The 26,116-nt window shown below is 47.3% G+C and overlaps 3 protein-coding genes across 14 annotated transcripts in view; 1 reads left to right on the forward strand and 2 right to left on the reverse strand.

Moving 5' to 3' along the window:
* Nucleotides 1–556: 556 nt before the first annotated feature.
* Nucleotides 557–13,050, forward strand: TMEM116 (transmembrane protein 116). The gene is made up of 9 exons (XM_010582115.1): nt 557–655; nt 4,520–4,651; nt 8,649–8,753; nt 10,300–10,349; nt 10,779–10,862; nt 10,945–11,083; nt 11,562–11,706; nt 11,820–11,893; nt 12,442–13,050. Exons 1-9 carry the CDS (start codon nt 557–559, stop codon nt 12,640–12,642), a joined length of 1,029 nt encoding a protein of 342 aa, XP_010580417.1. The 3' UTR covers nt 12,643–13,050.
* A 352-nt stretch (nt 13,051–13,402) lies between these two features.
* Nucleotides 13,403–16,236, reverse strand: LOC104840861 (disintegrin and metalloproteinase domain-containing protein 20-like). Its single transcript, XM_010582129.1, has one exon. The coding sequence runs from the start codon at nt 16,214–16,216 to the stop codon at nt 13,652–13,654; it is 2,565 nt and encodes an 854-aa protein (XP_010580431.1). The 5' UTR covers nt 16,217–16,236; the 3' UTR covers nt 13,403–13,651.
* MAPKAPK5 (mitogen-activated protein kinase-activated protein kinase 5) overlaps nt 16,235–26,116 on the reverse strand; it is a 32,550-nt gene continuing 22,668 nt past the window's right edge. For 7 of the 12 annotated variants that reach the window (XM_010582117.1, XM_010582116.1, XM_010582121.1 and 4 more), the window contains one exon: nt 16,327–20,259. In XM_010582117.1, coding sequence (XP_010580419.1) covers nt 17,951–20,259 — 2,309 coding nt within the window. In that variant the 3' untranslated portion in view covers nt 16,327–17,950. Of the gene's footprint in view, nt 20,260–25,195; nt 25,665–26,116 lie in introns of those variants that run through there. The other 5 variants (XM_010582119.1, XM_010582124.1, XM_010582125.1 and 2 more) reach the window with 5 other exon arrangements.

Below are 26,116 nucleotides of genomic sequence, written 5' to 3' on the forward strand. Positions count from 1 at the left end.
GGTCGGCGACGGCGGCGGGTACCCATGGCCCTCCCGGCTGAGGCGGCCCGGTTAGACGGGGGTTGGCAGGAGGTGAGCGAGCCCCGCAGGTACCGGGTCTCCCGGGGGAAGCCGCTGTCCCCATTCCCGGGACCCTGCCCGTCCCCACCGTGCGCGCCCCTTCTCCCCCATCCCCTCCTCCGCCTGCCCCGGCCGGCCCTTCCCCTGCCCCGCGTCCCTCTCCGCGCTCTGCCCGCTGCTCGCCGGGGCCGGCGGGCTGGGACCTGCCCCCGGCCCGAGCCCCCCCCCCCGGCCCGAGCCCCCCCCGACCCCGGTCGGCGGTTCCCCGGTGCGTGGCTGCCCGCAGAGCGGTTGGCGTGTCTGTGGGGCCGTGTCGTGCTGAGCCGGCACCCGTCCTTCTCCCCAGGTCTACTCGGCTCTCCAGTGGATCCAGTTCACCATGGCCATGCTCAGGTACAGCGCACTGCGAAACCCGCATTCCCGGGATGGAGTTCCTATTGCAACGACGCTTTTCTCCAGAAAAAAAAGAGAAATCGCTTATCCCAGCGAGGCAGACATGCTCCTGTTCCAATCTGTGCTTTGTTTTCTCAGTGTTATAGGTTCCAGCTCAATTATTGCCTACGCCATCTTTCAAAATGCAGTGCGGTCCCCCGAGGTAAGGTCTGAGCCTCCTTTTCTCTCCCTAAGTCGAGGTGTCGGTACTTTGCAGATGGGTCATGCGTGTAGCAAAGACCCACCTGGGTCAGGCACTCTGCTAGGAGCAACTGCAGATCTCAGGCTTATGTGGTTAAATCTTGTTTAACAGCTGGGAGGCAAGGGACTTGCCAAGAATTTGGCCCTTCGTCTGTGATAGGAGTTGAAGGAATTAACCTTGAACTGTACCCACGCAGAGAGAAGCAGGTTCTTTAGCCCCACACTTTCTGCTGCTCCGGGAAAGTCCTCCGGTCATTCCTGGGAACAGGGATTTGTTAGTGTGTCCTCCTCTGTGGGGCAAAATGCCTGGAAGGCTGAGGAGCTGTGTACAAAGCTGCTGAAGTGCAAATTGGCAATGCCCCTGCAGGAAATGTATTTACAGGTGTAAGTCTTTGGGCATCCCTGAGTATTTTTTCCAGGCAGGTGAGCTATTAAAACTAATGCAACTTGGAGGTCCTGCAAATTTCAGACAAAAAGAGGCCAGGCTGAAAAGCAGTTTGTTGTGCTGGACTCCACAGCAGGGAAGATTCACCCTGGCCACACGCAGGAGCCACAAACATTTTTAATGCTGAAGCAGTGGGACTCGGGTACAAACATCCCTTGGGGTGGGACTGTCCATACAGGCCCTGCAGATCTGACATGAATGCAGCGCCTGGCACGTCCCGAGTGCATCACACGTGCAGGTCGTGTGTGCAGGGAACCGCGTGTGTCTGGGATATATATATATATATTGGACACGCTGAGCAGGTGGCTGGCACATGCACATTAACCTCAGACCTCCATCCCAAGCCTGTCACGCTTTTGCTGTCCACACACAGTCCATCTGTCTGCCCAGGACTTACCAGAGGCAGTGCACAGAGCTGATGTGTGTGAAGCTGGGGTTCATTGTCCAGGATTTGCAGATGTCTGGCAGCCCAGTCTGTGGACCACGCAGATAATAGGTTACTGCTAAGCTCAGTAGGACAGTAGAGCTGGCAGCTATGTTGTAACAAAGCTGTATTTGTACTTCCCTCATCTTCAGTGTTCTTTGTACATCATGGGTTTGATCTGCAGCCCAGAGAACAGGGCTTCCAGGGAATGCAGTGAGTTATCCCCAGAGAAGGAAGGCATGCAGTCAAGCTAACAACTGACACATCGTTGGATGAAGCAGGGTGGGGAGGAGAACATGAGTCCAGGTTTGCAGGGCAAATCTGCACCTCTTAAAACATGCAGGGTAGTCTAGCTCCCAGGCAGCCAGCCTCCTGGAAATGCTCTGCCCAGCACATTGAGAATGAGCTGCAGAGATCTCCATGCATTCCCAGGGAGGAATGAAGGCTGGGACTTCACCTTAGTGCTGGGATAGAAAACTTGCCTGAGCTTGTCCTGCACAAGGTGCATATCAAAGGCTCCCTCTCCCACATCCCCTGCACCTGGAGAGCTCCAGATGTGGTTCTCTCCTGGGGTCCTCCACTCTGATATGGTATGGAGCTGGGTTTGGCAGTTGTCCCAGTGTGACTCAGCAGCCTCGGCCCGTTTGCTTCCATGGCTAGAAGCCTGCATTACTCAGGAGCCCTTGTGCTATTAGTCATATGATGTGACAGTGGCTTGGGAGCTGCACTCTAGCTGCTTGTGAGCCACACATGGCTCCCAGTCTCAGATGGACCGTTCCTGCTCGAGGGAGTCCAGATGTTTCTTCTCAGATTATTTCTGCAGATCCGGATAGGAGGGACAGATACCAGCTGGAATGACTTGTCTGCATGAGGTTTCCAGGCTCTTGTTCTGCTGCCAGGGGAGATCTGTTGCTGGTGTTTCAACAGTGGCAAAATCTTCAGTAACTTCCCCATTGCCTTGTCCCCATGTTTCTGGTCTTATGTGAAAATTTGTAAACAAAGGGGCTGGAAGAGATCCATATCAAAGCTTGCCACAAACAGCTTATTCCTTGAGTCATGAGGCTCTAGGGTAAAATGTTTAAAAATAAACAGCTCTGGAGGTTGGGAGGAGAACAATGTTATAAACACTTCCCCTCCTGCCCCCAGCCTAAGAAATTAAATATTGCATTCTTGAAGCTTGTTTTCTGTCTCTACGGGGTCAATAAAACTCTTCAGCCTAAGCTAAATCATTCAGAAGAGAGATGATGGCAAGCAACGAACAAAGACTTTCCTCTGTCATGTCAACAGGTTCTGTGCAGGCAGATGTCCCTGGGCAATGGCCAGACAGAGCTAAATCAACATGTATGCTCCAGCCTGGCAGCTCATCTGAATCATTATGTCTTTACATTCCCTTCCTCTATTTTATAAATACCATTTGTTTTTTTTCTTTTCCCTTTTGCAAGGAAGAACCATGCTGCCTTTCACTTACCACTATGTCACCTACTTCTTTATTTAGGTCTGTGCCAAAATAGCTCCTCAACCAAACAGTGGTGCCTCACTCCAAGGACACTTCTTGTTAGAGAAAGGGGTCACCTGTTCGATTGCAGAAGTTGCTTCTTTGGTTATTCTAGAGCTGCTTGGTTTTAACCCACTGTGCTCACGAACTGGATGGTGTCCCCAGCCTGTCATGCATATGACTGCCTGCTGGGGCTTCAGTTCTGCACCAGCAAGGAAAAGCCTGCTTAAAAAAGACATTCGTAAACACAATGACATACAAACTAGCTCCAGATATTTAGTTAGCAACAGCAGTTTGATTTACCGGGTTGTTGGGTTGGATGGTACAAATACAGAACTGGAGAGACAAGAATGTTTGAGGAGACAAATCCTGCAGGAGGTAGAGGACCTGCCATGCCGCTGCATGGCAGTGTGGCGATCAGGAAGATGCCAGACAGATCTCCCTCAAACTATGCCATAAGGACAGATCTGGTTTGATCAGATCTACCAAGATCTTATCAATCTTACTAAGCTCTTACTCGTTGCTCACGGAAACAAGACAAGTATAACACAATGTGATAGGTGGCAAACATTTACTTAAAGGACAACATTGAGGCAAATCTCACCAAAAGCTCAGTTCCATGAAAAAAATCTTAAAATCAAGGTCTCATGAAATGTTTCCGTGCTGTGTTTAGCATTATAATTTCCTGTAGGGAAAGAAAAAAAAAAGTCATCATTTTCTCTCCAGGATGTTGAAAATTAGGTACCAAAGACTGCAATTAAGAATCTAGATAATTAGGCTGCTTTTCCAGAGTGTCGGCTCTCCCACTAACAACAAAAATGCTGGCCAGAATTTTGCACAAATGTTTTCCTGCAGTGTTTACAGTCCTTTTGGCCGGTACATGCAAACTGGAAATGGGCTGGAAACTGCCATTAGAGGAGACGCGACTCTGTTCCAGCAAGATGCAGTGTGCAGCAGAGAGACTAGCAGCTCTCATAGTGAAAATTAATCTGGCGTGTAAAATAGATTCAGACTTAGTCACCAAGTGAAATGACATGAAACACGTAGGAAAAATGTCTGTTTCAAGTTATTTCAGACCTGAAGAAGGGTTTGTGTTTACTAAAAGCTTGATTTCTCTTTCAGTTGATTTAACAAATAACATCCCTTCTCCCTGCCAACCTGTCCCATTCTGCAAAATCGTCATGTTCTGGACCTTTGAAATATTTTCTGTAAGAGTTGATGCTGCTCTTGGATCCTGGGGCATTGCTAGTGGCAGAAAGGGTGATTAGAGTGGGGTATCTGCATTGAAACAGCTCCTGAGGGCAAGAATCAGCATGGGTTTTGTGTGCGAGGAGAGCTGCCCTACCAGGAGAGCTGGGGGACAAAAGCATATTTAGATGACAGACTAAAACTGCTGCTGTAGGTGGTCATGGGAGTGTTGTGACCATCGCTCAGACCTGATGACCAACTTCACTTTTCCCAGGTTCGTCCACTTTTCTACCTGAGCCTCTCCGACCTATTTCTGGGCATGTGCTGGCTTGCTGGGGCGCTTCTCTATAGCACACCAACCTCCAAGCAGGATCTCATCTGCTATAACCTGCAAGCAACAGCACAAGTGAGTAGCCTTGACCTCACCATTCATGCTGTTACTGTGCACCCTTTGCCATGATTAGCCTCGGTGGTGATCAGAGCGTGATCGTGGGGGTCTGCTTCTAGACAGGCTTTGGCAGAGACTCCCCATGTGGACTTGACTTACCTCTTCTCCTTGTGTGTAAAACAGAGATAACGATGCTCGGTTTTAGGTGCATCTGGTTTGTGAGAGGCAATGAGGAAGGCAAAGAGAGCATGGGATTTTGTGGTTGCCGCGTTTGGGTTGCTTGTGTAACGTGAGTAGATGGGTCTTAATCTATTTCCTGTTGGGCCCATGCCAACAATGATCTCTGTGCCTCTCACACGGCAGCTTTTCTATTCCTCTTCATGCTTCCTCCATCCTGGGCAGGAACAGACATATTCTACGATTTGCTTAAGCTCAGACTTACAACATTACTCATATAAACAGCCCTGCTCTTGCTGACCTGGCCCTATTCTCTCTCAAACAATCCCAAGGATGCTCAGGAGCTGCTCTGTCAGCACAAGCTCAGTCCCGTGCCCCAGCGATTTGGCTGCTTTCCAGCTGATTTTGTGTGCTGGAGACTAATTGGAGTGGAGTGAGTGAAATACCATTTTCCTGACAGTTTGCTTTTGTCTCACCAAGTTCCCATTTCAGCATTAGGCTTTGCAAATCACTGCTCTCAAAAAACTCTGCAGGATACAGCTAAGCTTGGGCCAGAGCAGTGGTTCACAAGCGGTGATCTCTGGGCTTAAGTTTCCTTTTAAAGGACCCACAAAAACGTGGCTGGGAAGAGCAGGTGGCTCTCAGGAGCCTTGATGCGTGTTGTGTGGGCTCCAGCAGCTCCCTGGGAGCATGGTGGTACCCACAGATGGGAACTGATACGTCCTTGCTGGGCGGCAGCATCTGAAGCTGGAAAAACTCTCTATGTACTGTGGAGAGGGCAGGGAAGCAGCTGCCTGTGTGGTGTGCAAGTGTTCATGCTGTTGTGCATCTGGAGATGGGTGCCTGCATCCCAGGGTTGTTTCAACAGCTGTTTTTGTGGGTAAAACCGTAATACTCATGATGGTGAGAGCAGCTGTTCCACTCCTGTCTTATCTCTGGTTTCTCTAGCTCCCCTGTGCCACTGTGGAAACACCGCAGTATGTTCACATCAAGAGAGGAAAGAGTGGGGTGTGGGTAACTTGGCCACTTGGGAATGACGCAGAACAATATCAAAGGTGTTTTTTAGATGATGGTACAGGGGAAAATGAGAAGAGCTTGGGAGAGGCTTTTCAGAGCCAGAAGGTGGAAGGAGCAAGTGGGGCTGAGGGTACTTCTGAGCTTTTCCCTTGCAGCTTTGCCTGGGGGACAGCTCTTAATGCTGGTGTAATCTTTTTATGGCCTGGAGAAGAGAGGTTGAACTGCTAGAGAAGTAGGTTGGATATAGACAATGCACCATCGTTTCTCGGCAGAGACACTGAGACCATGCTATGCTCCCCTCCATTTCTGGCTCTTTTCTACCCTCGCTTTTCCAGCCTGTGGCCGTGCTTCTCAGGGACACCAGCAAGGTATGGGGGCAAGGTGGGAGCTTTATTTTCACGTTGGGAAAGGCAACGTGGGTAGGCAGAGCTGGCCTTGGGTGAGTCCTTGCAGGATTTGCCTTTGCCTCAGCCCCACGGCAGACAGTCAGGGTGCTGTGGTGGGGTGTGCAGGGTACCTGCCGCATCCCGACCACAGCCATAGGGTCACCAGGCTTCTCTCCTGCATGCCACCAGCAGACCACCCCCGGCAGGAGGACTACCAGGGTGGCAGAGCCAGCTTACGTCTGGCAAGAGCTGTCGCTGCTGTTTGCTCTGGAAGAAATTAAAACAAACGGAGCACTTGCCATAGCAACCGTGCCCGCATGGTGCATGTGACACAGTGCAGGACACCTCCTTACTAAACACCCCAGCAATGCCCTTGCGTGGTGGGAACACCTTGTGCGTAAGTAGGAGCCAGTAACAGGTTTAACTAGCAGCTTCTGCAGAGCATAAGTGATCTGTAACCAAATGAAATGAGTAAATGTCTCCTGGCCCCATTCTGCCCGTGCTAAGCGGAGAAGTCTCTCAAGTGTTGCATTCCTGGGAGTCTCATAAACACATGTGGCTCCTTTGCACGGAAACACCTAAATGTAAAATGCACTGAACAACAAGGGTGAGGACGGGCTCAGGACTGCTCAGCAGTGGTGTTTGCACATGGCAGCCCTTGGAGAGACTCACACCACAGTCCATGTGATGTGGTTGTCTCAAGGGATTGCCTTAGGAGCAGGACAGTACTTTGCCTTATTCAGCCTGTTTACCATCACTTTTATCACCAAGGGCTGACACTGCAGTGGATGGAACTCCTCTAACATCAATACTGTGTCGTAAAGGAGGAGAGTGCTTTGTTTCTTGGACTTTCCCTGTTTCAGCCCCAGACTTTTGGTTGATGTTAAATGTAAATACTGCTCCCTTCGGCTGTTCCTTGACTTTGTTCTTTCCTCCTCCCTGCCTTGCCTTTGCGTTACAATAATAAAGTCCAGAATAGAGATTGTGGTTATAATTGCACAATTCTCCCACTTTCTTCCAGTTCAGTTCCAGTGGCCTAATAATGTCCTGGCAGGCTCCACTCACGCTGGTGAGCACAATGGGGAGCCACAGAAGTGCTATAATGAGGGACTCTCATGTCTTCCAGCTCCTGCTTTATCTCCACATGGCGAGCACTGCAGGGCTGTCTACAGCCCCAAAGCTGGGGCTCAAGAGAGCAGAATTCCCTTTGCTTTCTGCTAGCAACTTCACAAGTGGCTTTTGGTTCCCTCTTCCAAAAAAGAAGGCAGTGCTGACATTTTGTGAGCCTTTCTAAGGCATTTTGAAGTGCAAGAGAACGATCTTTGTGGACTGTTTTGATGACCTTCCCTGGAAGTAATTGAAGAAGGGCAACAAATGCTCATTAAACCTTGTCTAATGAGCTGGAAAGTCACCGTAATGTTCCTGCTGCAATGTAGCAGCCCCTTGGACTCAGGCTCTTCAGAATCAGCCAAGAGCATTTGCAACCTCAGTGAAGGAGGCCAAGTTTATTTAGTGACTACTTTCCTGGACTTAGGTGATACCAGGTTGGCAAACCTGTGCTCCTTGCCTCTTTGGCAAAGGATAGCAAATCCACAGAAAAAATCACTTGTCCAGCCCTTCCTCTTTGCCACTGAAGCATGTGTTTCCTGTAGCAAACCCAGCATATATATAGTATGATTAAGCAGCACCGTTTATACTTGACTGCCTTGCCTTGGAGCAACCATGGATTCAGAAAGAAATGCAAGAAAGATTTGATTTTTTTTTTACAGGAGATGTTAGGTATTTGGTCTCACCTCAAGCTGGAATCAAGGGCTGGGAAATTCCATGGGAAACAGTGTTCTGTATCTTTTCTTTTCTCTTTTTTTTCCGTGGAGAGAAAAGGGCTCTTGGGATATTATCTCAGGCTTAGTGCAGATATTCTCTGCCCTCACTTTCCTCTTTAAATATACCATTGTTTTCTGTTTCCGTGAATTCACTATGTAGTGAGCTCATTATGTGAGAAGCAAATCTAAAAGTCCCACATCTGTGTTGCTTCCTAATGGATGTAGCAGCATGGAGAGGGTTCAAGTGCCTTTGAATCCTTTGTTGCCAGGATTTGGGTCAAAAAAATGAGCTAAGTCACAAAGATTTGTATTTTTAAGACAGCCCCGCTGTCATTAGTTCTCCTGCCCCCTTTTTGAGGCCAAAGCAAAGCTGTCTTTGTGCAGTCTAAGGTGGGAACCCCTCCTCTACCTGGCTCTTCCCAGTTGGCGTCCCGCTGCAACCCGGTAGACGTGAGCACAGGGGCTGTGCAGGGACCTTCACCTTTGGCAGTCCACTATGCTGTTTAGCATCCTGCCTCTGGCCCATGGGCTTTGGGTTCATCAGCAATGAACTAAAAGTGCTACAGGAACTATTATTATAGGACTAAAATACTGTCTGTTTGTATTTCTCAGATATTCTACGTGGCCTCTTTTCTATACACTGTCAACTATACCTGGCATCTGTATGTGGACCTAAAGATGAAATACAATCAGAACCTTCTCAGGATGTCCCCCCAGGTGAGTAGGACTGACGTGCAACAGCTGTTGGGTACCAAGGTCTAACTGTGGGCTTGTGGTGGGGTTTAGGAGGTGCATACATTACAGTATATCTCACCACAAGGACTTTGAAGGCCCTTCTGCCCCACAGCTGTATAAATTGATGAACCTTGCCCACTGAGGTCAGCAGAGTTACTGCTGGGTCTGCTGTAGCATCTCAGTGGAAGATTGGGCTTGCAAGACTAAAGCAGACAAAGGCCAATGGCAGTGTACATCTCAGAGCAGAGAAAGCTCAGGACTGGGTATTGGTGAAGTTCTTCCACAGTTAGAAGAACAGTGGTTTGCACCAGCTGAGTAACTGGTTTGTTGCTGTCACTGCCTTCTGCCAGTGCACAGCAGCGGGGACAGGAAAGCAGGGGGTGCCTGGACAGCCTGGAACTGAGAACTGACAATTTCTGTCCTTCCCAGGTGTCATACAGCGTTGGAGAGCATCAGTAAGTATTGTAAGAATTTGAGATAGGAGGTGTGACGGAAGTGAGCTAGTGATAAAAGGAGCAGTTGGCTCTGTGAACAGTGGCCAGTCCTCACTTCATCATCGCTGGCCTTTACAACAGCCCTTTGGGGAACCGGTATAATCGCTGGGAACCAAGGAACAAGGACATAGTACTCAGAAAAATACTCTCTGCCTTGCAGGCTAAACAAACACTTCACATACCACATGACCAAAATCTCTCCTTGAAGTTGTTTCATTCCTCACACCTGGCTAAACAGTGAGGCACTGCCATCGCTGTAACTGGTGTGTTGCTCCTGATGCATTGCTGCAAGATGACAGATTCCTTATGCAGCTCTTCCCATTGAACCCCTCAGCCCCATTTCCTTACATAGTCTTTCTCTTCCCCAGAGATTTGCTGGGCACAGCAAACTTTGTATCCCATATATTTCATGTGTTGGTTTGGGAGCAGCAGGCTGGGCAGATCAGTCTATATTTCAGTTGCTCTTGCCCATAGGGTTTGGATCCGCTTGTAGGACTGGTTTCCTTCTTGCTGGACTCCCATTCAAAACGTAGCACCTACCGTAAGTTCCACACCACTACAGCTCTGCCCACGCTGTATTGTCATAGCTGTTGTGTGGATGCCAGCTGCCAAAGTACATTTCTTGGTGAGCAGATACCAAGACACTCCAAACTGCCTGCATTTCTTCACAGGACATAAAGCCTCTGAGGAACAGTGCCAGGTTAAGTGAATAATCAGTACAAAAAATGAGTAATTTACACCAGAGAGCTCTTCAAGTGTCTGCTCTTGTCCAGTTCCAAGTTCCCTTCTCAAATACTCTAGTCTTGAAGGGGAACAAGGCAGTAAGAATCAGTTGTTTCTGTTGCAAATCAGCACAGGCTGAACTTGGCAGTGTTGATTCAGTGCAAAGTGGAAACAAACATTTGTGCTTAGTCTGGGGATTAATCAGCATTCGAAGAACCCTCAGCTGCTGAAGTGCTCCCTGGGAGCTGGTTCCTGTGAATCAGTGGCTGTACGGAAATGATCATTTAATTAAGCTCTTTTGGACTTTGCAGGTTGTAGATTATGTGAGTTGCATTGGCCGAATAGCAACGATCTCATCTAGGTAAGATTTAATTCTCTCTGGAATAATGGTGTGGTTTTCGTAAACTGTAGTGTGCTGATCTCTGCTTCCTACTTACCTTGAAGCAAGTTTTACTAAAACCTGTAAAGCTTGTCGGTAACAGCAGAGTGACCTAACAAACTCAGAGTAAGAGGTTTTGGATGTAAGGGCCTTTCTCCAACCAAGTTAGTTATAACTATATTAACTATATGTAGTTTTTCAGAAAGTGCTCCCTTTACCTATGTATTGCCAGCATGAATGAAAGTGCAGAAGTTAGTAAAGCTGATAAAATACTCTTCCAGAGCAGTGTCAATAAAAACAATTTTTAAGGCCTCTATAGTGACAGGAGAAAAACCAAGCAGTGTTTGGTTGGGGATGGGAGCAGTGCAATGCTATAACTAGTAACTGTGCTGTTGTCCTTTCTTCTCTTAGCCTGATCCCTTTCCTTCTCATGGTGCCTGTGTTTTGCCTGGGCAACAGCAATAATTGCTACCAGAACTTTAGCCAGAAGCATGGGTAAGCTTCACGCATCTTCTGAGACAACCCCACTGCTTATGAGTCACAGCAGGAGCTCAGGCTCTTCCCTTTCTCCCCACAGATGTCTCTTGATGCACACAGAAATAGCCATGCCCACCAACGAGCCGCAAACCCTGAGTGGCTCCGTTTGCCGTGCAATGCATTTCTATGGCATTGGGGTCTTCCTTGTTTCCTTTCTGATCAGCTTCATAGCCATTCTGGTAAGAAACATAGTCCTTGCACACAGATGATCAGTGTGAGAAGATTTTCCCCTTTTCATCTTTACATCTTTGCTTGGATGGTACCAGAGGCCAGGCAACATCAGGGGAAGAACTGTGTGGTGCTGCTTCCCTTTTGGAAGGGGCGGTAGGGGAGAGAAAAATATCATTGTGCCAGCATATAAATCCATCTGGGGTCCTGTGTTCTGTCAACCCATCCCAAAAAGGATTTAATAGGTAGAGAAGGCTCAGAGCATGGCAGCAGAGATCACCTACCGCATGCATCAACAAAAGCCCAAATCAATTCAGAGTCTTCAGTTCAGAAAAGGTCACGTACAAAGCAACTGCTCTCCCCCGAGGAGCACACTGTTACTTGGAAAGGTTTGATAAATTGAAACAGGATACTCTGTCCTAGATGAACAAGCCAGATCAGAGCATGTGCACAAAGTACAAACAATGACGTATGCCTGTTCTTTTTTAGGTTATACTCAGTCAAGCCCGAGGTTTGTACAAAAGGTTTGTAAACTCCACAGGATTCCTGGGGGATCAGCAGTGGGCCATGATTAAGATGGTAGAACAACGAGTGGTTTTTTACCCCATCGCATTCTTCTGCTGCTGGGCCCCAGGTTAGCAGAGAGCTGAGTTACTCTCACAATATTCCCCTAGGACATAGTGCCTGGCAATGAAACTCAGAAGAGGTGGGGTTGAAGCAATACCCTCTTCTCCATCCCTTTCACAGCTGTCCTCCTTGGAATACTGAAGCTGACTGTTTCAACAGACAGCAAAATCTACATGGCTCTTTTAATTCTACAGGTAAGTGTCTTCCTCTGCAACCTCCTATGTTTTGCTTTCTCTGCTTGAACAGGCCTATTAGTGTTTGCCCGCTTCTAGTCCCTGCTGGAAAAAGTATGCTTCTAGCCACAAAGATCACTGCTGTATGAGCCTAAGTCTGATTTATGCCTTTGGTTGGCAAAGATCTTTGCTAGTTGTTTTTTGTTTTTCACAGGCTTGAAAAGGTCTCAGTAATCAAAATCACAGCATCATGGAAACTGTAGAAAATAGGACTAGAAAGGATCCCCAGAAATCAGTTAGGTTTTTTTCCTTTCCATGAAAGTCTCCAAATGCAATTCCTCCAACAACACTTGTCCAGGTCCTTGCTGTGCCCAAGGCAGCATTTACCAAAGGTTATTAAAGTAACCACAAGATTCCTATATCACATGGGGATGCAGATAGATAAAATCATGCTGGAAGTGGGAGGCTTGGCATAACGTGCCAGCTTTGACAGCCTGGTAGGGAGCTGCAGAGTGCTGTGCAATGCTGGCTGACAAGAGAGCCCTGATCTCCCCTGTGGTCTCTCCCAGGCTCTGACAGCAGCTTCCCAGGGGCTTCTGAACTGCATCGTGTACGGCTGGACACAGCATGTCTTCCTCTCCCTCAAGCGCAACGCCTGCCGGGATGTTGACACTCAGACTCCTCTCTTGCGCTCCCAGAAGAAGTTCTACGCCAGCACGGTCCCCGCCAGCACACCAGACGCAGAGGGGTCCACGTCCACCCTGCTTTGATGAATCCCTGTGTCAAAGGAGAACAGGCAGTGTCCTAACAAGGACTCGTCGTGTTTTAGCAATGTCAGCCAGACCTGGTATCGGGCTGTCTGCTGCGAACTGTCTTGCCAGCAGCAAAGTTAGCTGTAGTGCTGGAGGAGCCTGAGCAGATCTGTCGGAGACAGACACTTCAGTGAAGATAGTTATTTATTTTACAGATTTGTATGGACTATAAAGGGATTCTTTAAACATGGTAAATTTTTAGTACAGACTTTCTTCTTATGGAAATATCTCTAGAAATGCAGCAAGTGGTATATAACAGCTCAGAGGTCTGGTACAGCTCCTTTGAGGGTAGGTGGTCAAAGGATGTTTTACTTCTCTAAGTATTTGCCATTACAAATTAACAGTAAAGCAAAGGTGAATATTTTTCAATCTCTGACTTTTAATTCACTGTAAAAATAAGAACATGTATCATACTAATAGCCAACTGCAAGGAATGAAAAATTGCAAAGTAGCATAAAAAAATCAGCGCTCACTTCCGTGCCTCGACCTTTTGCACGTTTCCCTTCTGTTCTTCATGCTAACTCCTGCTCAGCTACAATACTCAGAAAAATAAGCTGCTTCAACCTGGTGGAGCATCTCTCATGAACCAGGTGAGCAGGGCTTTGCATGAATCTGTCTATAATCTTTTAGATGCTCAAGTGAATTATTTACTAAAGTCCCACTGTTCTATAGAAAATAAAACAGATCTTTAGCTGCATTGAAAACAACTCTCTAACTTTTACACACTGTTTTCTAACAGCTTCACTTTTTGGATCCAACCCAATTTTATTTACATAGTAGGTAATACAAGAAGAGGAAATACTCGTTTTGTGTAGTTAACTTTCATACAGTTTACACAGTTACATTGTGTAAATTACTTTGTGGAAAATCTCCTGGGTCTAGCAGTCCAGCTTCAGGGGTGTACCCATGGGGCCTCTAGTCCTTTCCAAACCTCAGCTGGTGGGTTTCCCACTGCTTTCATGGTTTTTTAAACATCTTCTTCTTCCATACTCTGCTCATCATCTGCAGGAGTCTCACTTCTCTCTGTGGCTAAACTTCTACTGAAAAACGCAGTTATTGCTGTTCTGTATTTGGTTACAGCAATGAGGAGAGCAATCAGAACAAGGGCAATGGGAACTGTGATCCCAGATACTGTCCCAAACACTTTATTTTGGACAACGTCCACCATGGACATCATGAGAGGCAGTGGAGGGCCGCTGTCCACACTCCCTCCCAGGCCATGGAATTGGCAGTCCGGAGGAGCCCAGCCAGCTTCGCAGTGGCAGTGTTCGAGGTTGTTGCAAACCCCTTTCCCCCCACACAAAATCTTCCCATCGCACTTCGTCCTGACCATGGCATCTGTGCATGTCTTGTTAATGCAAATCTTTTTTGGCCCACATCTGGTGCCATCAAGCCCTCCTCCAATATCAGGTGTATCGATGCTGGCATGGTAGGCTGTGCCCCAGCACCAATCCTCAGGGCCGGGCATCTGAATGATGGTTTCAGACCCCTCCAGAACGGGTATCCTCTTCACATTGACACACTGCAGCCTTCCGCACAGAGCGTTTTGGGGTTTACATCCTACAAAACCAACTTTGGTCCCATCGCCGCCACAGTTGCCAAACCGATCCCCTTTCACGTTCTGCTTTTTGAAGCAACTTTCTGGAGCACCCCGAGCTTCTTTCCCAAAGACTTTTCTGCACAGGTTGTCATAGGTCACACATTTCCCACGGTAGCAGTAGCTGTCATCGCTGCATGGCGTCCCATCATGCATGTGCAAATCCTCTGGGCACCACTCAGAAGTCCCATTGCAATATTCAGGCAAGTCGCACTCGTCCGCCTCTGACCTGCACTTGTGTCCTGCAGCACGAAAGCGGCATCTCTGACAGCATTGCCCAATGGAGCAGACGGCCCCTGGCTTCAGCCTGCAGTTTTGGTGACAGCAGGGATTGCCTCGGCAGTCCTGCAACCCACCACAGTCACACTGCTCTCCCTCATCGATCACCTTATTGCCACAATGTTTAAAATGGAAGAGTTGGTGGGGCTCTGGGATGTTGCACAAGCAGTCGCCATGCCCTCTACCGATCAGGTCTAAGTAGCTCTGCCTGCTGCAGTTGCTGAAAGCCTTGGCGCCATCGAGCGAGTCTCCTGTCATGTAGCACTTGGTGGCTTCTCCACACACACACTCCTTTTTATCGTGCTCCATCCCCAGGTTGTGACCCAGCTCATGAGTAAAAATAATTGAAAAGGTTATGAAATCTCTCCGTATATGTGATACAATGCCTGATTGATAACCAGGGTGGCAGACGCTACCTACATAGGCCAGCCCAACGATTAGTCCAAAGTCCATGTAAGTAAATAAATGTGCAATGTCGTATTCCATCCTCTGAGAAAGATCCCTATTTCCCCAGTCATTAAAATTTTTAAGAACTTCTTCTATATCCTGGCTGTACCTGATGAAGTTGCTACGTGTCCAGATCTCCAGCCCGATCAGGCAGATGCGAAGCTTCAGAGGATAGTAGTATGTTTCGGATAAATTGATCGTATCTGTAACCAGAAGGATCACGGAGGTCTCATTGCTTCCTTGGAAGGAAAACAGATAGTGGTCCACCACGATAAATATCTCAACATACATGGTATTCTTCAGTCTCTGAGAGAAGTCACACTTTCCTACGGCTGTTTTAGCTCCCATCCCACCCAGTTGGTTTTGGATCACCTCATCCATCAATCCACACATCAAGGGCTTGCTCTGGGTCTTCTCTCGACGATAGAGAAGGTGCTGGAAGGTGAGGGACCCCGGCACAGGTTCGATGCCATAGCTCAAGTTCCCAATTTCCAGCTGCCCCCTCAGACCCGAGCAGGTGCTCAGTGTGACAAGAGAGCCAGGGCTGCCCTCCACATAGCCCAGGTAGTAGCACTCCTCAGGGACATGGGGCTGCTCCACCACTCTTGTCCCCCTGGGGCTGTATGTGATGACTGGCAGGTTTTTCACCAGAAGTCCTCTCTTCTGCATGAGGTGGATGATGCGGTTGTCCCCCTCCACCCTGAGGACGTAGGACACTTCTTCCTCCACAGCTTTTCCCAGCCTGGGGGCCAGTTTCCTTGGCCGGACTATCTCATGGACAGCATAGCCCGGCGGTGGATGATGGCTGCCTGCCCCAGGGAGGAGAGATGCCACCAACACTGCCCAGACCCCCAGCCTGAGGAGCAGGGCTTTCCCCCATCCGCCATGATGTGCCTGGAGCCATCTCATCACGAACGCCTTCAAAATGGCAGTAATATGCCTCGAGGAGGGTCCTGCCAACCCTCGCACAGACATCTTAACCCTCTCTCCTTTGAGGCGCTCAGGCAGTGACCATGCCAGAGTTATCCCCTCAGGGCTGGCACAGGACCCGACGAAGGAGCGTGCCACCCTGCTGCCCTGAGGGGTGGCTGTTCCCCTCAGTGCCCCTGGAGAAGGTTCTGGAAGCACTGCCACCCCTCCCAGCCACCATGCTGCCAGCTGGCTGTGACATGAGGCCAGGGTGGAGTGAGGCCGTGACACAGGGGCCATGAGTGCTCCTGTGAGGTGACAGGGATGAAGGCCACCCACTCCCTCCGTGTTTCCCTCACTGGGGCACTGTGGGCCATTGCACCCAGGGAGATGCGGTTGATCTTCAGAGCCGCTCCCCTGCCGCTCGGTGAGATCTGGGGAGCCATGTGTCCTCACCACCCTCTCCTCCTTCCCAAGGCGGGGTCCAGGCCCAAAGATTGCCTGTGGATCGTGAATTTGAGAATTAACCACAATAACACTCCTCACAGCAAATTAACAAATGTTGATGCCCCTTGGCTACTGCCTCATCTCCTTTGCCAGTCTGTAAACTAGTGGGCTCCAGATATTTTTCTTAATCACACACCTCTATCAGTAAAAATATTCTGAGTGAGCACCCCCAATATATGCATATTTAGTTATTTATAAATCATATGCCTGTACTTCCAATGTTCTAATATTTTCTTTGGAGACCCTTACTGTAAACACCACCTGCAGGGCATCGATCAGTGGTTACCCCCCCACACCTGACTTGTGCCTGTCAGATGTCAGGCACAGCTTTTTATACACAGAAAAACACATTTCATACAATTCTATGCTAACCACCAGCTGCACATGAGCACCTGCAGGTAGCAATATCTGCAGCTCTGAATTTATCATTAACCAGCTCTGCCTGGAGGGGAGCAATAGCCCATTCCAGTGGGGTAAATGCCCTTTTCTAGGATGAAGTGCTCCTCCCCAGCATTTATCTGCTTCTTTGGGAAGTGCTGAAATGTTTGGGGTTTTTTTCTTTTTTTTTTTTTTTGGCACTATCCTTGTTCTGCTTCCGTGCTGCTCCTGCACCCACTGCTTCCAGCTTGTGTAGACACCTCTGCAGCAGCCTGGCTTTTTTGTCAGCTCAGCCTGGCAGGGATTGGATGCTGCTGACAGTTTCTTTAGCTGCTCAAAGCCTTCCTGCAAGCTCCTGTCCAAATGATCCTGCCAGCTTTGTACTTTGCACAGAGGCCACCGACGTGAGCAGTAATGATTTTTTTTCCCTCTTCTTTCCCTATTTCCTTTCAGATATATTTCACATCTTCTTCTCCTGTAGTCAAGACTCAGAGCCCTTTCTTCCCTCCTCTTGTCTCCCGCTTAACTTCACCTGATGTTTTCAGCAGCTCGTGTTTGTTCCTGGGCTGCAGTGCTGCAGAGGAGGTGCTCAGGTATGCCCGGGATGGGCTTGAAGGTGGGCACTCTGCCTGGGACCCCAGCTCCGGAGGAGGCGGCTATAGGGTGTGGAGACAAGAGTCCTATACAGTGGTGTGGACAGTTTGAACCCCTTCCTATGAGCCGTAGTGGAGTTTCTTTGCGCAGAGGGAAGAGCAGGTGTCCTTTGGGAACTGCATGTTTGGTGGAGAGGTGGACTTGCTGCTGCAGACCCCCATGCTCTGGGCTGAGACACAACTGTTGCTCTTGCCTTGCACAGGCTCTGCCTCAGCCACCCCAGGATCCTCTTTGCTCAGCCTGTGTCTATCAGTGTAAACCAGCAGGCAGATTTTAAACTAACCTGAGTGCCCCTATCATTTTTGTCAATAACTTTTTTTTCTCCTATGGCGTGAAGTCAAGCAAAACAACTTCATTTTGCTATTCTACAGAATAAAAACTAGGTCTCCTAACTCTACACTTGCATCTAGATCAGTTTTAAATGAGTCCACCACAGCTGGAGTCTGAATCTAGCAACTGACTGAGTCCAGCTTTCCACTGCTGCCACATGAAGTCCTACACAGGGGATTTTTGACTCTCAGCTGATTTTGAGCCGTCTTCTTCCACCTGGTCCTTCACATCCTCCTCAGGAGCCTGTTCCCTAGCCCAAAAGCATCCAACAATTCTGTTTAATACTTGGGTAACTCTGAGCATTCTCACATGCACAATGACAAGTGCTGCGAGCGCCAGAACAGCAACAGTTATTACAGTCATCCCGATGAGGAACCTAAAAAGCCCCTTTTTAGTGACCGGCGCAGGCCCACTGTCAACACTGCCTCCAAAGCCAATAAACTGGCAGTAGGGAGGTGCCCAGCCATTGTCACAGTGGCAGTTACCTCTAGTGTTGCAGACACCTTTTCCTCTGCATGTTCTCTTGGCAGAACAGCGGGATGTCAAATACTTCTCCTCAGGGACACACGTCCGATTAATGCAGATCTTCGTCTCACCGCACCGCATGCCGTCCTTAATGACTCCAGCATCCAGGATGTCCACACCTAAGTGGTAGTCTGTACCCCAACACCAAGTACCACCCACCGGGGTTTGAATGATGGTTGTGTGATCTTCCAGCTGAGGTAGACGTCTAACGTTTGTACACTGCACCCTCCCACACAGGACGTTTTCTAGCTTACATTTCTGAAAGTTGACATCTGCCCCATCTCCCCAGCAATTGCCAAACCGATCGCCTTTCATGTTCACCTCCTGGAAACATGGTAGTGGAGCAGACTTTGCTTCCTTGCCAAAGATACTCATACACTGTAACGTGTGAGATTGGCATTTGCCTGAATAACAGTACCCATCCTCAGTGCACACAGTCCCATCTTGCTTGGCCACATCTGCTGGGCAGTGCTCAGATGTCCCGTTGCAATACTCAGGCAAATCACACAGATCAGAACTCTCCCTACACAGTTGTCCTTCAGGAAGAGGTCTGCAATTCTTGCAGCAGTCTCCAGAAGTGCAAATGGCTCCCTTTTTTTTTTGACAGGTATTGTCACAACAACGATCCAATTTACACTGCGTTTCTGAGCCACAGTCACACTCCTCCCCAACCTCCAGGACACCATTCCCACAGCGCTGCAGTGCAAATGTCATTACCAATTCCGGGGCATTATTAAGGCAGAATCCTTGCCCTGATACTATAAAATCAAAATAGTGCTTTTTGCTGCAGTTGCTGAATTGATAGTTCACTGTGCCTTGTGCACTCATGATGCATTTAGAGGTGTTTCCACATCTGCAGTATCTGTCATCTTGCTCCATGCCAAGGACATACCCTAACACACGAGCAACATGGACAGCAGTGTCCATGTAAGGCCGTTTTGCAAATGATACAACAGCAGAGGCACGTTCTCTATCACATGCACTGGCAAAGTTGGATTTGCCACCCATGTGCAATGCTCTCGTACCATGATCAAAGTCCATAGAGGCAAATAGACAGCCCACGTCATGCATGGCATATGTAAGCCTTTGCTGCTTCTGCCAAAGATTAAAATGGTGAAGGACCTGTGTTATGTTTTTGGTAACACTGATTGGGTTCTTCTCCACCCAAACCTCTAATGCAGTTATCAAGACACGAAGGCGGAAAGAGTAAAACAGTCCATCCACCAGATTGATTATTTCAATAACTTCCAGTGTCACATTAGTTATACTTCTGCCAAAGGCATCAAAACCTTCCTTGTCCACCACAACAAGGAGCTCCAAATACCGCGTATGCCTCTGGAGCTGGAACCGCCCTGTTGCTGTACTGGGACCTGGAAATTGTCCACCTTCGTTGGGAATTTTGTACATCACCGTTCCAGGAACCGCTTTCTCCCTCTGCAACAGAAGATGCTCAGCCGTGGTGGAAGCTGCCAGGGGCTCGATGCTGTAGCTGGAGTTTCCAATCTGTAGCAGTCCTCTGAGCCCAGAGCAGGTAGTCAGAGTCACTGCAGAGTCCAGGATGCCTTCCACATAGCCGTGGTAATAGCAATCTGCTGGCACATGGGGCTGTTCAGCCACAATTTCCCCTCGGGAGTCACGAGTGAATACGGGGAATTTTTTTATTACAAAGTCTTTCTGCCTGAGGTGAATCGTGTAATTAACCCCCTGAATGCTGATGACATAGGACACTTGGTCCTGGCTGGCTTTCCCTATCTTGGGGCCAAGTTTCCTTGGAATGACTATCTCGTAGGCTGTGTAGCCCCAAGAGGGCTGGGGACTGCAGTCTGTGCAGGGCAGCAGGAGCCCTTGGAGCAGGAAGGAGAAGCCCAGTCCGAGGAGAAGAACACCTCTACCCATTGGGGCACACCTTGGCTGTGTCTGGCTTGAGGCCATGTTCACTGCCTCCCAGGCTGGAGGAAAGAGAGGAAAACATGGATGATGAGACATCAGAAAAGCTGCCTTTAACTCAGCAGCAAATATCCCTTCTCACCCCCAGGACACCTTCCCTCAGGGTTTTGTTCTCTTCTCCCCACTCAGTCTGCAGCCAGGTTCAAACTGCCTGCTCCCTTCATCCATTCTTAGCTCTTCCTCACCTACCTGTCCAAGGGGGAGGTAGGACACGCCAGGAGCCAGCCAGCCTGCCATCCAACTGCAACAGAGCAAAGCAGCACAGGGAAAGACCTGGTACAGGGTGGGAAACCAGGGCAGAGCTGCTCTTGGGTCTGGAACAGAAGGGCCCAAGGGGCAACCGTTTCTCCAGCCCCACTTCAAATGCAAACATTCCATGGGGAGAATGGGACCCGTGCCCTGGGAACTGGCAGAGCCCGGACCAAGCAGTGCATTAAATACACCCTATCTCATCACTAAAAGCCTGCTGCACCCTACTTGGGCTGACCCCATTTGCTGAGAGCCTGATGAGCCAGCACTGCTACAGCAATTTGTTTAAAAGGGGATTAAGCATTCATAAGTGGAAAGCAATAGAAGATTACCCAGGAAACAATGATTTGGTTGCTAATGGGACCTTCAGCTGCAGCAGTAAGAGCCTTCAGTGTATGTTGACAGATATCCTTGCAGGGCTCCTCACTCAGCTGAGCACATATCACTGAATGTTTTAACTATTCCAGGGGAGTTTTCTTGCTGGAAAGGGAGAGGCATTCTTTGGGCCACACAGCCTTCTATGAGTAAGGGAGTCTTTTCTTGTGCCACTTCTATAGGGCACTTGCCTTAAATACTCCCAGGATGCTTGGAAATTGTTCTGTCACTTCCCTTCCCAATGCTATGGATGCTCTGACAGCCACTCACTATCCAACACACTATTAACTCCTCAAAGGTACCAAGCAGATGGATGTTAACTCTTACAAGAAAGTGGCCTGGGGCACACTAGGACTCACAGCTGTCCCACTGCCTCTTTTCAGTGCCACTTTTGTTCTGAAATGCTCAGGTGACAAGGGTCTATCTGGGTGCTGTCAACAAGCCAGGCAAACCACGCTTGAGGAGAATAAAAATATTTCCAGAGCCAGAAAGCATACAAGTGCCATGCTTGATGGCACTAGTCTGTGTTCAGAAGGGCTGACTGCCTAACAGGTGAGAACCACTCCAGTGCTCCCTGGCAAAGTGCACTGCCAGCCTGAACAAAGGCCGACCCGTTTCTCATCTCCTGGTGTCTCCCAAGTTGCCGGTCCTGCCACAAGTCCCTGCAGGGCTCCTGCTTCAGCCAGCCTCAGCAAAGGCACCTTGCAAAGATCGTCATCCCCAAAAAAATGGTTCCTAGTTCCTGCCCCAAAGAACACGCTTGGCAGAACGGAGGAGCTGTTATACCTGACAGGGGAAATATCACTGAACACAGAACAATGCATCCCTCACTTCCCCGACTGCCCAAAGTCACAGCTACAAGAAAAAATCCTATAGACCTTGAGGGGTTAAGCAGTAGCACTGGGCATGTACTGCTGCCGTCTAATGGAACGCAGCATTTAAAACAGGCAATTTCAGGTTATGTTGCCAGGCAGAGCACAAGATTTTCTAGGGCTTTATCCAGCCTATCCTGTCAGTCATTCTCTCGTCTCAAAGCCTCACGGCACTCCTGCAAAATATAAAGCAAAGCGCTTATGCACATTTGTATGGCAGGTGGGATGGAGGACTGAGCATGGCAGGACACGTCCAGGGGTGGCAGGAGAAGCATGCTGCTGTTACCTCCAAGCCACAGCTGTCCTTCCTCCCTTCTGTACCACGAGCACTTGGGAACCAAACAAAAGCAGCCAGGAACTTTTAAGTTTAGTAAAATCATTTATATACACCAACGCGTAATATTTACAATATAATACTGATCCAAAATAAACTAACATATTACAGGTAACACTGAAAAGGAGAAATGGAAACATTTTAATACACAGAAGTTAAACATGGCATATGACGACAGACTCGGATTTCCAAAAGAAAAACCTGAAGTAATGACAGCAAAACTCTGACATGTTGCTATTTCCAATCAAAACCTCTTTTGCCTAGTCAAGTTCTTCTAACTTTTATATATATATATATATATATAGTTTAAAATAATCAAGTCACAGGAGAAGTCAGATATACATAAAATTTTGAAAAGGTCAAATGATTTCAAATTTTTCTCTTAAAAAAAATTCTAAAAAAAAAAAAAAAAACCAAAACAAACCAACCTGCAGAGCTTTCCCATATCCTTTTAGTGTTTGTACAAAGAATGTCTTCTCTGATCCCACACAACCCTTCCACCTCAAGATATTTACAATATTCACAGTCTGCTATAAAGTATCAGTAGATTTATTACCAAGTAAAACCTTCCATAATCAAGACAAGGTATCTTGCATTTATGTCAACTGAAAAATATAAAAACACAGGAAGGAGAAAGTAAAATACTACTTTAAAATATGTAAATGAATCCATTAAAGTGTATTTAATTTTGAAATCTAAACCATAACTTTTTAAAGAGGAAAAAAGTAACTTTCTCACGGAAATAAAACCATTTGACCTTGAATCTTCAAATTGTGTTTTCTTAATCTCTCCCTTCCTACCTCCATTTTACATCAGGCCATTCTTATTTATCACAGACAATAAAATCTATAGTAAATCCATAAAAAGCAGTTCCTTATCACAAAAGCCCTTAGAAATTTGGCTTCCCTCCAGATACCAAAACACACTTCACAGTCAGTCGCAAACGTACCCACCTCACTATGAGCAGCTTGAAATTATTCTGTTGTGTAAGTTAAGGGACCATGAGAGGAAGGACCCTCTAATGCACAGTCAGATCCCATCTTCTCTGCTTATTTCTGAGCTGCCTTGGATGTCGGCAAGCAGCAGTTGCTCTCACACCCCAAGGTGCTGCCCACTATACCAAACACACACCGGTACTGCAGAAACAGGCTGAAGCCATTTCCAACAGACCATTACAAAACAGCATACAAGCCTTGCCACTGTCATCTTTAACATTAGAGAACCTGACGGAGAAAAATTAGGTCCCAGTGTGTTACACCCTGTGTTGCTCACAAGGTGCTTGGATGGTATCGGGCTGTGGCATGGCAGTAGTCTCTGCTGGCTGCACTGTGCATTGACCATAAAGAGTTGCTACAGTTTGATCCATTTTTCTGCTAACAACTTCTGGCTCCCAAGAAACTGCCCGAGTATTTTCCTCCTCGGAGGGGAGAGTTGCAAAGTGCTTTTGTAGGGAATTTTTTGCACTCCCATTCAAAGAAAGGTGATTTCCTTGTTTATTTCTCTATTTGCCATACTTAGAAGTTCCAGTACAATGAGATTTCACAGAAAAAAACATGGATTTCAAGTTAAAAAGGAAATGATCTATTACATTTAAAGATTGTGTGGATGTTGACATAACCTAGAATTTAGGGCAAGGACAGAAATGCATATAATAGGGCCTGCAAACTTGCTGATACAACCAAGAAATGACAAATACTCTCGTCGCTTGCAAATTCTCTACAGTTGTCATTGATACCCGTCAGTGCACAAATATTCCATGTAGTGTCAGAGGTACAATTCTGGCTTACACAAAAACTCCCTGTTTCCATCAGAGAAAGTGATGGTTAAGTAGGGACTGTGGTTCTTACTCTGCAATAAATCAGGCATTGGAAAACTGTCAACAGGATTAAAAGAAAGCTGACAAGGTGCTGACAAAGAATGGGAAATGAAGTATCTCCTTCATGTAGAAAAACTAAGTCACTGTTTACAAAATTTTATAGAAAGAGTCAGACACTGGGTTTGCCATCCAAGCTAAAGGTTGCAAGGAAGTCTGGTATAGAAAAGAGACAAAAAAGAACAAGGCTGGACTGCCATAAGAGTAAATTGGGAGATTCATGGCTCAGGTTTGTAAATGTAAACCCAAAATTAATGAGCTATGAAATATAACAATAATGTTCAAGAGTCATTACTAATAGCCCTGAATTGGCACTTCAGTCTGCAGACCAAACTCGTTCAACGTCTGCACAGGTTTAGTACCAAAATATCTCTATAAAAAGCCTTCGACCGGTCTCAAAAGAAAGAAAAGCATCAGAAGGTAGAAAACTAGAAATATGTACAGATTCTTTTCATTTGTTTGTTTAATTAAGATTAAAAAAGCAGCTTTTGGAGCCAATGTTCCAGACTAGTGTAAGAATCTGCCCTGGGCAGCCTCATGGTCCAGGCAGCACAAGGATGTGTCAAGGAGCAGCCCTGCATCTGTTGCTCCCCCAGGAGGAGCTCAAAGGCATCAAAGAGATGGGGAGCTTGGACTCCAAAGGGTGACACAAGAAAAGGATCACCGGTGGATTCACACAGCAGCACTATGACCCTTGCCAGGATGATCTCTTTCAAACAAGAGGACAAGTTTGACACCAAGTGTTGGATCTTCTAGAAAGGAAAGAATGGGTGGAACACACACAACTTCTGAGGTGGGGATGAAGCAAATGAACCCCACTTACTTTTGTCCATAGAAGATCCCACCATGAAAATAAAAATAACTTGTACATAAGTAACTAGAACATTCTTCTATTCTGCTGTTGAACAATATGATAAGAAGAGGAGTCTTATGTTGAATGGCCCATTCAGCCTTAAAAAAGGTCTGAGAAAGATGGGGGGGGGGAGGGGAAGAGGGCTAAGCCTTAAAGAAGGTCCAAGGAAGATGAGGAAGAAGAAAAAAAGAGGGCTACTGATCAGAACTGAAAAATACAGCAAGCATATGGACTCAGGTGCCCTTGGCAAGGCCAAGCATGGCTCTTGGGTCATCTAGCGAAACAGAAGGCTATTTAGTTGCCTCTACATAAAGACTCAGAATTTAGGCGCAAAGGGTAGCTATGAAGTTTGTGTTTCACAGCACTTGCTTCAAGTACTTACTGAGCAGGGTGTTGAGAAACTGTGGCTGTCTTGTTCACATACATAGTCATTGCAGCTGGCTGTATGTATAGCAGATGGAAGGCAGCTTCTGCAACTGGTTATTAAGAAAAAGAATGGTCTTTAACAATATAATTTGCCCCATCTGTGGGACTCATGATTAACAGTACATAAGTGATCATATATACCTCAAGGAACTGAGTTTTAAAAAAATATTACAGTACCAATGATTTTTTTGTATCTACAACTATACAGCATTTTCAAGCAGTATGGAAATTTAATGAAATAATTATGATTTATTAATTTACATAAAAATACTTTTTACAGTTAAAGAATAAATCTTAAATGGTAAAAAAAATAAGATTAAGAAGCTCCAGCTATTGAGAGTCATGGGAGTTTGTCTGCTCTTCGATAACTTGTTTTACTATTTCTGCCAGTTTTAGTCGATCCACTTTATCTGTGAATCCTCTGCCTGAAAGGAAAAGAACAGGTAGTCAGCTGGTGCTAGGCACAAGGAGGAAAGCAAGCATGGCTGCAGTTATACACTAACTGAACACAAAACAATGCTTCACACAGAAACTTAGGACATCTGCAAGGGAACCAAAATGAATTATAATGTCTAGTTCCACTGAAAAAACTGAGCACTTAAAAACCTAAATTAAAACCAAACAAACAAAACAAAATGAGGGAAGAGGCACAACCAAGCCTTGTGAACCTAGCTGACACCCCTGGTTGCCTCATACTCATCAGCATCTGCTCCTGGGGGCTGACACCTCTGCCACCCTGTTTTGTCAAGGAGCCATCTGAACACTTCCAAGGCAGCTGCCCTAGTTTAATTCTGTTTCCTTCCCAAACTGAGCAGAAGAGATCTTGTGCTGACATAGATGAGGGCAGCAGTCTCCAGCAGAAAGAATGCGATAAACA

The sequence above is a fragment of the Haliaeetus leucocephalus genome, unplaced genomic scaffold (assembly GCF_000737465.1).
Source record: "Haliaeetus leucocephalus isolate CR32 unplaced genomic scaffold, Haliaeetus_leucocephalus-4.0 Scaffold840, whole genome shotgun sequence".
In the NCBI taxonomy this organism is placed as follows: Eukaryota; Metazoa; Chordata; class Aves; order Accipitriformes; family Accipitridae; genus Haliaeetus; species Haliaeetus leucocephalus.

Bases quoted from the DNA above. Each gene is read 5' to 3' on its own strand.
- TMEM116 (XM_010582115.1), top strand. From the start codon at position 557: ATGCTCCTGTTCCAATCTGTGCTTTGTTTTCTCAGTGTTATAGGTTCC. The intron at 4,652-8,648 runs GTGAGTAGCCTT...TGTATTTCTCAG, and splicing joins ACCTGCAAGCAACAGCACAA to ATATTCTACGTGGCCTCTTT. The intron at 10,350-10,778 runs GTAAGATTTAAT...TTCTTCTCTTAG, and splicing joins ATAGCAACGATCTCATCTAG to CCTGATCCCTTTCCTTCTCA.
- LOC104840861 (XM_010582129.1), bottom strand. From the start codon at position 16,216: ATGGCCCCTGTGTCACGGCCTCACTCCACCCTGGCCTCATGTCACAGC.